The sequence below is a fragment of the Athene cunicularia genome (genome assembly GCF_003259725.1).
Source record: "Athene cunicularia isolate RWA chromosome 4 unlocalized genomic scaffold, athCun1 chr4_part2, whole genome shotgun sequence".
NCBI lineage: Eukaryota > Metazoa > Chordata > Aves > Strigiformes > Strigidae > Athene > Athene cunicularia.
The window spans coordinates 4,176,403-4,190,920 of NW_020799099.1; the positions used below are offsets into that span (position 1 = coordinate 4,176,403).

At 40.9% G+C, this 14,518-nt stretch overlaps 1 protein-coding gene across 3 annotated transcripts in view; it reads left to right on the plus strand.

Moving 5' to 3' along the window:
• The first annotated feature begins 4,794 nt into the window (after window positions 1–4,794).
• Window positions 4,795–14,518, plus strand: part of QRFPR (pyroglutamylated RFamide peptide receptor) — a 17,071-nt gene continuing 7,347 nt past the window's right edge. Inside the window, exons 1-2 of one of the 3 annotated variants that reach the window (XM_026848177.1) lie at window positions 4,795–5,113; window positions 8,515–8,600. Coding sequence is in view for 1 of the 3 variants with exons in the window: in XM_026848176.1 (XP_026703977.1) it covers window positions 5,062–5,113 (52 nt within the window). In the remaining 2 variants the exon portion in view is untranslated. Of the gene's footprint in view, window positions 5,114–7,980; window positions 8,024–8,514; window positions 8,601–14,518 lie in introns of those variants that run through there. The other 2 variants (XM_026848179.1, XM_026848176.1) reach the window with 2 other exon arrangements.

The window sequence follows — 14,518 nt, forward strand, 5'->3', positions numbered from 1 at the left end:
TAGGGTTACAAGGCTACTGAAGTATGCTTAGCTAACTGGCTGCAATGGTAGTCAAGAAAATACCACTGCAGTTTAAATCTGGATAATAATGGGATTTAAGGTCTAACGGAGAGGTCAAGTTGAAACTATGCGTTGATTCCCACCTGTTTTAAATTGCCCAGTACAGCTTTCTCAATAGCACATGTATACCCCCTTTGTACCATATGATAATATATTTAATAGCAACAACTTGTTTTTAAACACTCAAACAATAAATTATCAAAAAGGATCCGGAGAAGGCAGTAACAAGACAGAAAACTGTTCTGGCAAAACTTACCCCTCCCCACAGTGATAGTGGTTTCATAAGGAAACAATATCGCATGGGAAAATGTTGCAAAATTAGATTTTGTATCAAAAGAGTGCTCCTTGCCTTGGGTACATGTCTGTCTTTACCTGTACCAGGGAAGTATAAAACAGAACGAAGAAAAGTGTAGCAAAAGCTGTCTATTTATTAAGTATTACATTGCTGTCTTGCCAAGGAAAATTGGAGAGGGAAGAGTTCACCACCAAGTCATCCTCAGCAAAATGAATGTTCTCAACAAGAGCAAAGACATTTTGTGTCATCTCTGAAAGAAAATATTTGTGTTACGTGGAAATGAGTGAAATTCCCATGCCTGCGCTGTTATGTACATATGTATGTATTCCAAGCTGCACAAGTCAGTCCTCCAAATGCCGACAATCCTCTTTTAAGATACAGCTCCATGGCAAAGAATTAGGATTCTCTTTATTATCCCATCATGAAAAGGCCCTGTCACCCTTCCTTAGTGAAGATGGTCCTCATTTTCCTCTTGAGATCAACGTAATCAGGCTCCCTCTCCGACAGGCTTTCTAAGTCTTGCTCTGGAAGGCGAACGCACCTCAGACTGACTTAGCTCCCAACATTCAGACAGCCCCTTTCACCTTCACTTGGGCCTGCCCTGCTAGCTAGAAAAGCTCGCTCTTTTAGTCCTATAATGATCCTACTGAGCTTATGCTCCATAGTGCAGACAGACTTCTTTTGGGTTCAATTTTCCCAGCACCTTCCTCTCTCTCTCTCTCTCTATATATATAAGATGTGTATAAGAGACAGGGGCCGATCCTCCGCCGCGGAGGAGGGGCGGCGGGGCCGCTGGCTTCCCCGAGGGCAGCGTTGTTTCCGCGCAGCCCCGCGGAGCTCTTCGTGTCCGCACGGGGCTTAAACTCCTCGGTGGAAACTTGAAACGGCTGCGCGCACTGGAGCCGCTGCTCCGCGCTCAGGCGCTCGTAGTCTGTTACGGCAGGGCTGGGGTGCTGACCCCGGGTGTGTAACTCGGTGACCTCAGCCTGCCCTCAGCTGCTTTTCCGCAGAGTTAAATATCAGTATTTAACGCCGCTCCTTCAGGTTATGTGAAACCCAGTGCGCTTTGCGCTTTCGTGCTTGTCTTCCTTGAAAGTTGCAGAATGTGTGTGAGAAACTAGACGTGTGGTGCTGATGAGGTAGTCTGGCAGTACTTTTTTTTTTTTCCCCCCGAAGTAATACAGTCTGACTGGCAAGTGAAATATCAGTCTTAATTCAGCTTAAGATTCTATAACAGCAGTCGACTTGGAGTCGAACCTCCTTAACTTGCTGCGAGGAAAAAGAAAACGCCTTTGGAGAAATAGGGGGGTGAGAGAACAGGCAGAGTTTATGTTGAAATGATGCATTATTTTCAAGATATGCTTACATCTTGGGAATTATGTTGTGTTCCTGTTGATGTGAAAGACCTTCGGGTAAGGCTTCGCTGATGCCTGGAAAGAATTATTATTTTGGTGGTTTTTATGCATCCCAGTTCTGAAGTAGCGAAGTAACAAAAAGGCAAAGGTGAAGTGACACTGCAAACGGTATTTATCTTCCTTTCTTTGGTCTTAAAACAGCATTTGACAATTGTAAGGGGAAAACTGAAAGGCATGGTTTTGCTGCAAGTAGCAGACAACATCGTGTACAACTGCAAATTGAAATATTTTTCAGAATATTTCAATATGAACAGAAAAGATGTTCATAAAGTGACACAGTTATGTTTCAGTTTCCAAGGCTTCCTGTGCTTCTATTGTTGGGAGACAGTAAAGGTTGCCTTCAGAACATGGAGATTTAATTCCAGCACTTCCCACAAACTAGAATGCAGGATGGGAATTGACAGGTCAGAGGAGAGTTGAAAAGCACAGGGGTACTCAGTGAGAAATAGGCTTTATTTATGTCTGAAAAACGGGAACTTTATGGGAGAAGTGATGAATAGAAAACTCCAGGGGCTACTGATTGTAAGGGCGACTGTTTTATTTTCTTATGAGCTGTCGTTGGGGGAGGTAACCATGGTTTCAAGACATTACAGATGTTGAACCCCAAAGCTGATAAGGATATCTAAATAAAAATAATGGAATAAATTGATAGCCATGCTGCTGTGATTTCCTTTTGACTACTGTAGTTCCAGCTGTTCAATTAAGAATACAGCAGAAAGTTACTGGTGGCATCAGGAGATCTCACATAAATGGGAGAGGACTGAATTGAGTAGCTTTCCCTAAAGATAAGAGGTGTGTTTCTTCTCACTTGTAAGGAAGACCCTGGTCTGTCAGTTTGACCACACATCTGACCAGAAAAAACTATAAAAGTTAAGTGGGATGAAACCTCTACCTGAGGTGAATTACGGCAGATGTGACACAGTATGGAGACAGTATGCGTGTTTCCATTTACCTTCCAGTACTAAGGCTGCTTGATAAAAATCCCACCAGTACTGATTGTAAAAGGTATAGTATAGTTGCAACAAATAGCATTAGATATTCAGTAGTTGGATACTTTAAAGTATGCTCTTTTGTGGATTTTGCTGTATTTTTGTCTACCCTCTTCGCTAGAGCATCTTCAGTACAAGTGGATCCATAGGTCCCATTGACTTCAATAGCAGCCTTTATGGTCCTGGTAAGATAATTAGCTCTAACTAACACAGTATTGGGAGGACATATTTAACATAATTGATGGATGTGGGGTGGGGTGTGTGTGAAGTAAAATTCAGGAAAAGAATGAGATGTACGCTGATGGTATCCCAAGGGTATCTGATTCCTGAGCCTTACACTGTGAAGCATGAATGGTCATTGCAGTTACACTGCAAGTCTGAGCCTGCCAGTCTGCGAGGGGTCTTTTCCTTGCTGGATGATTATGCAGCATTGGCACAGACGTGTTAGCTGTATGTAGGTAGCAACGAGGAGCAGCACTATATTGACTAAAAATGGGTGAGTTGGTCTCAGTTTTGATTCTCTGATCTCTTAAGAATCTGTAAAGATATATGAGAGGGTGGGAGCTTGAGTAAATGGCAAATTGATGCATATGGCGAAGGTAGTCTTGGTGCACACTGACTCAGTTGAGGATTTGCAGTTCTCTCTTCTCTAAAGGCTCAGTTGAAGACCAAATGGCATCTTCTATTTAGTTGAGTATTTAGGGTGCTTTCTCTTCTTTACCAAACGTCTGGTAACGCACTGATTGACACAAGTTCCCAGTATGAGGATGCATACACCTTCCTTTCTGAGGGATTAAAACTAAACTTTAGCGGTTAAAATCACTGGGCCTTTCGTGTCTGATATTCTTGGACATCTCAAGTTCTTCAGTGATACATTTGAAACTTCTTCATTCTGACTTGCTTCTGGAATGTTCTTTGATACTGAAGAGTTTCCAAATATTCTCAAACTGCTGACATGCAATTAGAGTTAATACTGCACAGTAAAGCTGGATGTGAGAGATCCAGGTACTTGAATCTCCTGTCTTTAAGCTTTTTTTAATTTAACACTTTAAGTTGTCTAGACTTGCTGTAAATCAGGTTGGGTATGCAAAAGCACTCTTATTTGCCTCCCGCAGTGTGAGAAGTTGTCTTGAGATTGAGCTGCTTCCATTAAGAGCAGGGTGATTTTGTAGTCCTGTCTGTATTGGTGAAATCTTGCCTTATCCTTCATTTTCTGTGCCCTACTATTGTGTGTATGGGGTATTTGCTTGTGAGTAGAGGCAGTAAATGGAGATGGTTTGAGAAAGAGTGAATGCCTCAGTAAAGGAAATAATAGACTCAGGTTCTTTTATGTAGCTAATGGCAGGGTGTTATGCTTAAAAGCAGCAAAACAAAGCTGACAAAAGGGAACTTTTAATTCTGCTCACCTGTTCAGCATAAGGTATTTCTTACTGCAAGTTATGAATGTGATTAATTAGTGTAAATATTAAACACAATGATGTGAAATATTTCCTGATGCATTAACTGGGCAAAGAAATCAAGCAAGTTTTAAGATGCAGATACATTGGTTAATGTGAGCTGGTGGTTATGTCCTTTTTCTTGGTAGAAATACCTGGCATTTTCTGCCTTGCATCGAGTGAATGAGAAATGTGCTTGCTATGTCCTGTTTTGCTCCTTGCTAGTGAGTCTCTCTTGAGAAGAGATTTGGATCTTTAACCTGTATACCTGCCAGAAAAACTCACCTGTCCTACTTGTTGTTTGTGCCACAGTTGCAGATGGTAGTTTACTGCAGTAGTTTTGCGTTCTAGTAGCAGTGCTTTGCTGCACAGCTACTCTGCATCTTTGCATGTTTGCATTTGGTTTTGCAAACTGACTGACTGCTGCATTTTGAAATAAGCTGCTGATCCAAATTTGCCTGAAGACTGTGGTGCCTGCTTCAGCGGCTTTGTAAACCCATGGGCAGAGAAGCTGCAGGTGAGCCTTGGAGGGAAGGGGGAAGGAGGGTGGACAGTGTGGGCTATCTTGGTCAGCCAGCCCAAGGTGTGTGCTCCACATTTTCAGTGTGCAGGACAGAGGGAGGGATGTGGACTCCATCGGTAAATAACCTACAGGCTATTCGAGGTGTGTGGGCTAATTGCATGGGCTCATGCCTTACCATTTTGTCTCAGCTGCTGTAGTTGGCCATACAGAGACTTACACTACCACAGGTCTACTGTTAAGTGCTACACATGCCTTTTTCTGGGCAGATGTATGTATAATATTCTTTATCCTCTATAGGTAACATGTGAGAGACTTGTGCGTCGTGGATGGTAAACTGCTAAGGATGCAAAATGCCTGTATACCCAAGAATCGATATAAAACAATGCATTGCCCAGGTATGAAAGATCCTTAAGGATATCATCTGTATGATGATGACTAACTTGCTTTCTGCCCTAAAGTTACAAAATACAAGAAAACTTACCTTGCGGCAAGTGAGCTGGAGAGAACTGCTTTACAAACTGTGATAGAGATTTTAGTGCAAGGGCTTGGTCAACAACATTTTAACAGAGGAAGGAGCAATTTAACTTTTATCAGAGAATGATTTCAGTATTTTGTCTTTGTAACCCTCATAAAAGAAAACCTGCTCTTTTAAATAGGTGATGGAATGACTAAATCATAGTTACAGGCACAGTATCCGATAATGAAGGCATGAAGAATTGTTTAAGGGAATACTATTTATACTTGAAGCCTTCTGAATCTTTTAGCATTGAGGAAAACTAATCATTATTGAATAATCTATGCAGTTTTTAACAGTGCGTAAGGACTACTTCTGGGAACATCTTAGCTTCTGGAAAAAGAGAAGTAATTAGTTATTTAATTAGTTATTTTCATTCTCAGCATTCCTCTGCAAATTATTTTCTTTCCCAATTGGAAATGGCCAGTATTAAATGCTGCAGTGCTGTCTTCACTAACAATCTATCGGAGTGTTTGCTGAAAGCCTTACCTTGTAGAATGTTAAATATTTGGATATGTATTTAAGATATAGGTGAAGTATTATTATTATTTAAAATATTTTAAAAAGTCACACGTTTCTGTATGGGGCAGATGTAAGTGGAAAACATGCAGGCAAAAAAGGAGATATATTTTTCTTCTTGGAAAGACTTGCTGAAAAAGTTTTTAAACAGCCTTTAGAAAGTCTTTGAAAAATATTAATCTACTTCATAGCTTGCAAAAGAACTGAAGCAAAATTCAGTTCTGAAAGCCACAGTCAAAAAATCCCAAAGTGAACCAGAATTTGAGAAATAGACTAAATTTTCCCAGTGCCTGGTTTTAGCACAAGGAGGCTTCAGTGCTGGGATAATCTCTGTTCAATGTACTAGAGCTGTGTTTCTCTCTGGTTTTGGGGGCATTACATAGGTGTTATGTAGTTTGTACAGGATAGTATAAACATGTCCCAGGTGTCTCAAAGACCTGGAATAAGTCTAGCTGTGTGTTTTGCATTGGGAAGCAGAAAGTAGCACCCTTTTTCTCCAAGCTCCATCTGTCTGAGAGTTTGACTCATTTAATGTTTGTTAATGACCTCGGGTAGCTGGTGTTCACACAAATTTTGGAGTCAGTCTTAGGAATCTAAACTTCAGTTTAAGTGAGGATCTAAGCAGATTTTTCATATGAATCAAACTAAACGTTGTTTTCAAGACTAAGTCAGTTACTGCATTAATCCTGGATTTTTATCATTATGTCCCGATTCTGTTTTAGGGGCAAGGGGAATGCCTTTTTTTCTGAGTGGCTGCTTAACTCATGGATGCAGATAAGCAGGCAATTGAAGAGAAATTTCTGTTCTGAAGTTGCTCTCACTTTTTAGTCCTGTATGTTGTATTTACCAGGTGATTTTGTCATTGTGAAGCCTGAGAGTAAATCTAATTTGGGTCAATTACCTGTAATACATAGGAAGCAGAGTAATCCATGTAGACGTATACATCTTCTGAGAGTAGGTGACTAGGACTGGGAGGACAAGAATGTGTCAGGTGGGCTGTAGCTGCCAAATCCTGCTGGAACTGTATTTTTTTGTCTGCTTTTCTTGCACTTCATTGAAAGAAGAGGCAAATAATGATTTTGGTTTGTTTGTGATGATTTAAAGGTTGTAGGGATTTAAGATAAAGAATTAGTAATAAGAGAATAAGATGGTCAGCTTTGAAAAAAGTGAATGATCAAGTTTCTCTTCAATTCTTTCACTTGACACTGAAGGTGGCTTTAGTAGTTAATCATTCAAGTCAGCAGCTAAGAAGCATTGGTTTATATAAGTTTTATGTTGTTTGGAACGTGCACTTCATAGCTATTTTTCTAGAAAGGGCTTGCATTTTTGCCAGTTAAGGATTAAAATGTGAGGTGTCTGTTTAATTAAATACAGTTCTTCTACAAGGTAGGAGACTACTTTCTGAGAATAGGATGTTTTAAATGTATGCATGTTAAGTTTTTTCACTTAGGGAAACTTAATCACTATTTTCTAATGTAATTTATTATATGGTTGTCATTTACTATTGTGAAGTTGTTGGATGAAAGTTGCACTGTGACTGAAGTGCAGGAGGATGGCATTGTTTTCAGCAGTTGTCTGTAGGCAGTGAATTTGCTGCTCTAATTGATGTATCAGATTTATTTGAAGCAAGTAGATCTCATCCTTTCTTACCTCATTTTTCTTCATAGGTTTGAAGAAGAGTGAATACTTCTCTGCTTAATTCTGTTTCTCACCTTTGAAAGACAAATATCTAATTGCTTCCTTCCATATCACAGCCTACTTGATGCTTCTAACCCGATTATTAGAGTTTGGGGGTTGTTTTCTTGACGGTAGCAGCAGATTTATGTTGATGATTGGTCTGTCTCAACAGAACTTTTAAAAGTTGTATCTAAAAATTTGTCTTAAATCCTTTTTGCTTTTTTTCAGGATAATTTCAATGTGTATAGAGCTAGGAAACACTTCACATTCCCTTCCTTCTTCCATTAAAATGAAGTGACTTCTTCCTTCGGCATGCCTCCTTCACCCCAATGCTGATTGGCTTAATGAGGAGTGATTCAAACTCACTGAATTGGGCTTTTGTTCTTCACTTTTGTATGTTACTTTTTCACTGTTTTCTTTAGATAGGGTCTCAAATGTGTTTTGAGGAATATGTTGTTTAAAACCGAACTAAACAATAAAGCCATTCAAGTGCCTTTGTATCATGAAGATAAAAAGCAAATCTGTTCTTATTTTCAGATTGGTTGGGAGATACAGAACTTCATTTTATTCTTAATCCAATGTTGATTTATTATAGGTGAGTGTATCATGACAAAGACATAGTACCTGATACAAATAACTAAAATATCTAGCAGCCATGTTAATGAATGGAAAGATGACTTGAATAATACTAGCTATTAAACTATGTTATTTCCAAGCCATGTTCTAAACAGCTATATTTTTATCAGTTTGATTAGACAAAAGGTATAAACTAGTATATTCCTTTAAAATCTTCCGTTACTTTGTGATAAGTCTGAACAGAAACATGTGTAAACTAGCTTGACATGTTTTTAATGTATCAGTGTTTCACACAGCAGTTTTTTGCTTGTCTTGATCTTATTTTTGTTTCACTGTCTAAACTGTGATGTAGTAGCATAATTTGTGGCTGATTTTAAATTTTTTTTCCCCAAAACTCAACGTGTCTTCCTTATAGTAAAAATTGGCTTTTTTTTCTCAATTTTTCCAGAAGGGACTTTCAACTAACAGGCACTTACTTCAGTAATGGGTTGCATTGATTTCTTGCTGCAGGTGAAGCTTGTTTTACACATATGGATTAAGTGAAATGTGTGTGTGATTGGATGAGGGACTAGACATCAGTACGTGTTTCCCTAATAGTGAGTATGCAAGTTTGAAGGTATTGTGGTTTCTTTTTCTGGCTGTGACAATCTGTAAGTATTCTTGTGAGATGCCTATTTCAGAGAGAGGTCCTGTAGGTTGGTCCCTGATGGTAAAGCTTTCTCCTTAAGATGGAGAGCCAGGATTTGAGGCCTCCTTCTCCATGCTTCCTTTTTTCAGTGATGGCAGCATTAGTTAATTTAAAGGAAGGAAGAAGCGATGCATCACCTGTGTTTTGGGAAGGCTTAAATCTAGTAAAACCTACCTCACCTATTAAATTGAGTCTCACAAGCAAGGTTGTGTTTAGTGTCCAGAATACTGTGGCCAGTTTTGGACCCACAGTACAAGAAAGATATTGATAAACTGGTGTGAGTTCAGCAGAGGGTCACCAATCAGGGGTGGGAGCAGCTGCCCTATATGTGTGGAAAAGCTGAGGGAATGGACCTTGTTCAATCTAGAGAGGGGACAATTTTGGGGCAACCTAGCAGCATTTTGCAGTGCATACGAGGAGGTTATTGAGAAGATTGACCCAGGCTCCACATGGTGCATGGCAGGAGGATGAGAGGCAAAAGGCTCCAACTGAAAGAAGGAGGTCAGTACTGGGACCGGTGCTGTTAAACATCTTTGTTGGTGACATGGACAGTGGGATTGAGTGCACTCTAAGCAAGTTTGCCAACAACACCAAACTATGTGATGCAGTTGACACGCTGGAGGGAAGGGATGTCATCCAGAGGGACCTGGACAGGCTGGAGAGGTGGGCCTGTGCAAACCTCATGAAGATCAACAAAGCCAAGTGCATGGGTTGAGGCAGTCCCAAGCACCAGTACAAGCTGGGCCATGAGTGGTCTGAGAGCAGCCCTGCAGTGAAGGATTTGGGGGTATTAGTGGATAGAAAACTGACTGTGAGCCAGCATTGTGCACTCGCAGCACAGAAAGCCAACCACATCCTGGGCTGCATCCAGAGCAGTGTGGCCAGCAGGTCGAGGGAGGGGATTCTCCCCCTCTACTCTGCTCTTGTGAGACCCCACCTGCAGTGCTGTGTCCAGCTCTGGGGCCCCAGCAGAAGAAGGACATGGACCTGCTCGAGCAGGTCCAGAGGAGGCCATGAGGATGATCAGGGGCTGGAGCACCTCCCCTATGAACACAGGCTGAGAGAGTTGGGGTTGTTCAGCCTGGAGAGGAGAAGGCTCTGGGGGCACCTTATAGTGGCCTCCCAGTACTGAAAGGGGCTACAGGAAAGGTGAGGAGGGACTCTGCATCAGGGGGTGTAGGGATAGGATGAGATGTAATGGTTTTAAACTGAAAGAGAGGTAAATTCAGATTAGATATAAGGAAGAAATTCTTTCCTGTGAGGGTGTTGAGTGACTTGCAGAAAACAGACTCCACAGTTTGAATAGAGTTATACAGCAGGTATGTTTACTCCGGTGCTGGGGTGCAAGGGGATTTCTCCACAAAGCTTGCACACCCACTGCACATTTTACCAAAAACTTAACAGAGTGTGAATATACATATTCATTGCATTACATAACACAAACATACATATGCATAATGAAGGCTGGGTTAGTTCAAAAGGCTGGTGTCAGCAGTTTATGTTCTCTTTGTGCCTGTCCCGATCCAATCTCAGAGGAGGTTTTGATACGATCCCAAGAGCAAGATTAAGACACAAACGAGATCAAATGCTGTATACCCAAAATAGGTTTTTATTATTAAAAAAAGTGAAGAGGGATAGCAATAGGACAGAAAGGAAGGAAAAGGCAGAAATAAAGCAAGGATGCAGGATAGGGCTGCAAGAATAGACACCACCATGGATCCAGTGGCGTCCCGTTGGTCCTCAGCCTTCAGTTCTTCAGTGCTGGGTGCACATGGATCAGGCCTCAATGGTAGATGCAAGATAAGAAAGAGCAAGATTTTCTGCTGCGTTCTTAAGTTCATCATACCAGCTGATCAGCATATCTACTTGTCTTTTGGCTTTTTTTTCCTCTGGTCCAACAGGTTTTGTTGCATCCAGCTTCAAGGGCAGGGAAGTTTGCCTCTTACCAGTTCATTGTCAATGCATGCATGAGGTCTGCCCTACACAATGGGGCCAGCTCAGTCCATGTCTGCCCCTTTGAGGCTTATGTAAGGAGTCTGGATAATGCAACCGCCAAGAAGTGGAGAGTGCATCCTTCAATACACTCCCACTTCTCTGGGCAGCATCCCCCAGACCAATTCACAGGCCATGGCAGCTTATGCTGGAGATTTGCACAGACACAAGCAAGCTTTGAGACAGTCATAGGACATTTCAGTCTCTCACAGTGCCTGCGCATTGCCTCCTGGTGGGCATCTTCGGGGTCTGTTGGAGGAAGGCTCACAGTTTTTCTCACCTTATACTTTTCCTTGGAGCACATGTGGATTCTCTTAGCCAGTTTCTTGACTAAAAAGAGCGGTTCCCACTGGTTTACCACCTCTATCTTTTCTAAAAGCACCAGTCTATGAATTTCTACCACCTATATATGGCTATCTATCTAGAACACATCTGCTTTCCAGGGACATGTCTGTTATTTTTGCTGAACATAGTAGTTCTTGGTAAGTTTCCACAGAAAACTGCTTTGTTTTGATGAACACAGTATTCCTTGGTAAGCTTCCGCAGAACAGTCAGGGCAAGCAGGATTATTAAGCAATATTCAGAAATCAGTATAAGTTGCTATAAGAAAGTAAGTTGCAAATTAGGTGATCATTTCTCTGTATCATGAGACACTGGCACAGTGTTCCAGGCCAGGTTGGACAGGGCTTTGAGCAACTGGGTCTAGTGGAAGGTGTCCCTGCCCGTGGCAGGGGGGGTTGGAACTAGATGGTCTTTAAGGTCCCTTCCTTTAAGGGAAGGCTGTGCTATCTTCAGCCTTGGAGATTTTCATGATCTGAATCCTCTGGCCTGTATCTGGCTTGATGCCAGTTCCAGTTCTGCTGTGAGCCGTGAGGTCAGATTAGAGACATCCTGAGTTTGTTTCCAACGAGCATTATTCCATGGCTTTCACATCTGTGCTCACCAAGACTGACTGAGATAAGGCTGTAAGGCCATGCTGGAAGCATGTAGCCTGGAAGTGTCTGAAGGAGCATGGCAGTAGAACCAACACTCCAGGCACATTAGGCAGTTAAATGTTAACATTTAACCATTAACATTAGGCAGTTAAGTCCTAAAGAACAAAATGATGGTTGCACTTCTATAAATGACTTCTGAAGTCCTTTCAGTAATCTCATTCCAACTCCACAGCTGATGCCTGCTAGCTGATGCCTGCAAGCAGTTGGTGCTAGTTGCTGTAAGGGGGCTCAGACAAAAATGCATCCAAGGACATAATTTTCGGTATGCACGTTAAGTGGAATGATCCCCCCTGTGCATCCAGTGCTGCAATAAAGAATGCCTGCCCTCTAAAACTTCAAACTACATCTTAGAGGATTCTTTTGAGGCTGAATTTATGGTAACACACCCACAATCTTTCTGTTAGGAAAGAATGTGTTCTAGGGCTTGTGGACTTGCAGTCAGTGTTTTGAAATGGTTTACTGAAGAATTAATCTTCATATAGATGTTCTGTTTCAGAATATCCCTGGAATAACCAGTGTGATCACTCTGAGCTTTTTAGTATTCTGAAATAATAGTTTCAGGTGGTCTTTTTCCTTTTTCTCTACACTGTCTCTGCCCAACTGCCACCATTGTGGAATAGTTGCCTTATTTAACAATAAATGATTCTGTAGTTTGAAGACACAGGCTATATAATTTATAGTATTAAAAGACTTGGAACAAGTCTTTAGTAATTATTACAGAAGTTTGGATTGTCTGGTATATATTTGTAAATAAAATAATGAAAGTTTTGGAAACTAGGAACAGGCTTTATGTGGAAAATACTCCTTATTCTGTCAAGTGCAGTGACCCCTGGTACCTCAGGATTGAATCCCATTCAAACACATGAAGGATGATGGAGCTGGTTCTCAAATCTCAGTTTTCCAGTGAAGCTGATGACTTTTCATTTGTCCATGACATTTTAAACGCTGTATTTCTTTCTTTTTTTCACCCAAACATGTCTGTTTCAAACACGAGCTGATTTTCTTGCTAAAGAGTCACTTAACCTTGGTGAAGTTTTGCATTTGAAATGCTAGATTATCTCATTATTTCTGAAGACGGGAAGCGTTTGTAGAGTGAGTGACAATTCAGGGCAAGCAAAAGAGCCCTAAAGCGATACGGTAATGCTAATGCAAATTGATAGAGACCCTGGGCTTGGCGGCATGAGAAGCTTCAGGGAAGTTGAAATATTGTTCTGTTTTTACTACGAAGATATAGAGGCTTTTGGAGTAGCCTTCAGCTATTGTCCTTTTGAAAATTTCATGTTATTTTTTGGTTATAAAAATGTATGTGGCTGTTATGCTTTGGGCACCAACTCCACCAAGGAACCAAAATGTGTGCCATGTGCCTCTGAGCAGGTGTTTAGTTCAGCCAACTGTGTCTAATGGAAAACATCCTTTTGTTTCACATTTCTGAAAGTGCTAATGTTCAGCTCGGTAGGCTCAATCTGTAGGTATGTAGACTCTCACTACCTTTTTAAGAGTTACTTTTGTAGATCTTAGGTGATTGTGTGCATTTGTCTTCAAAGAGATTAAATAAGGAGCTTCTGAAGCCTTTTCTCCTGGGAGTTCAGCTAAAGGCATAGTTGTAGTTTTTCACAGTGTAGTTATTGGAAAGCAAATGAAAAAATACCAGTAAAAGGCAATGAAAATCTGGGATTTTGGGAGTTACTACCTGATGAACTCGGGTATTCTGTTTGCTCTTCGACTAGTTGGGCACAAACTGGAAATTCTACCAGGCTCATAACTTCAGTGAAAGTTGCTGTCTCATTTTGTTACTTGAGTAATAGAATGATATTTCTCTGCTCCCTAAGAATACTCTGGAATGCTGGGACTTCAGTGAAAGAATAGTGCATTACAGGAGAACTGTAATGGAGTATGGATTTAGTGGATTTAACTTTATTGAGAAACAGCATATGGTCAAAGTCGTCTTTTTTTTTTTTGCCATGGCCCCAGCACTCAAACTAATTTCTTTTGTGAAAAAGGAATTTAAACATTTCTTTCATGTACCAATTTTGCTTTTCTGTTCATGTTATTTGTATCAGGAGTCACTTCTAACTTACTCCATCAGCGAAGGAAAAACTTGAAACCAATAGTGGAACCTCTCCTTTTGATTCAAAGGAGTAGGATTTGGATTTGGCTGAAGATCATTTTAGCTCTGCTTTACTCCTGGCAGTAAGTTGATTTTCAGAAGTGGCAAGAGGTTGTGTGTCTCTTCTTTGGTTGTATTCACCATTTGCCATGTGCAAAAAAGGTAATGACTTGAGCTTGCTTTTTGTTACCTCACTACAGAAGTTTCAACACACTGATTGAAGGACCATAAATTTAAGTGGGTCTGGTGCTTGTATGTATAGCACATGCTGTACTGGGTGTGGTGAGAAACTGATGAGATGCTGAGTTAGTAAGATATTGGCCATGCTTCATAAGGATTTTCCTGCTTTCTGAAGCCAAGGAAGAAGCAGGGGAGAATTTAATTGTATAAATTGTGTCAACTGCAAGATGTCTTGCTGTTGCTGACACTCTGGAAAAATTCATACTAGGTGAGAAACAGACTTGCAGCTCAGTGCATCTTCTTTCAAGTGGTTCCTGTTGACCATGCTAAGATTTCATTCTAGTAGCTTGAAATTGGGCTGCATAGTATATTTTTGTACTGTTTTAAACCAGATCTGCATGCACAATCATAGTGTTGCTGGTGTTGAATATGTACTTGAAAGGTACTTGACTTCCATCCTTTGCCCCTTGTCCTCTCCTTCCCTTTTCAGAGTCATAGAAAAAGTGATGTGGGTGTGGGGTTTTTTGTGTTTTTTTTTTTTTGGGGGGGGGT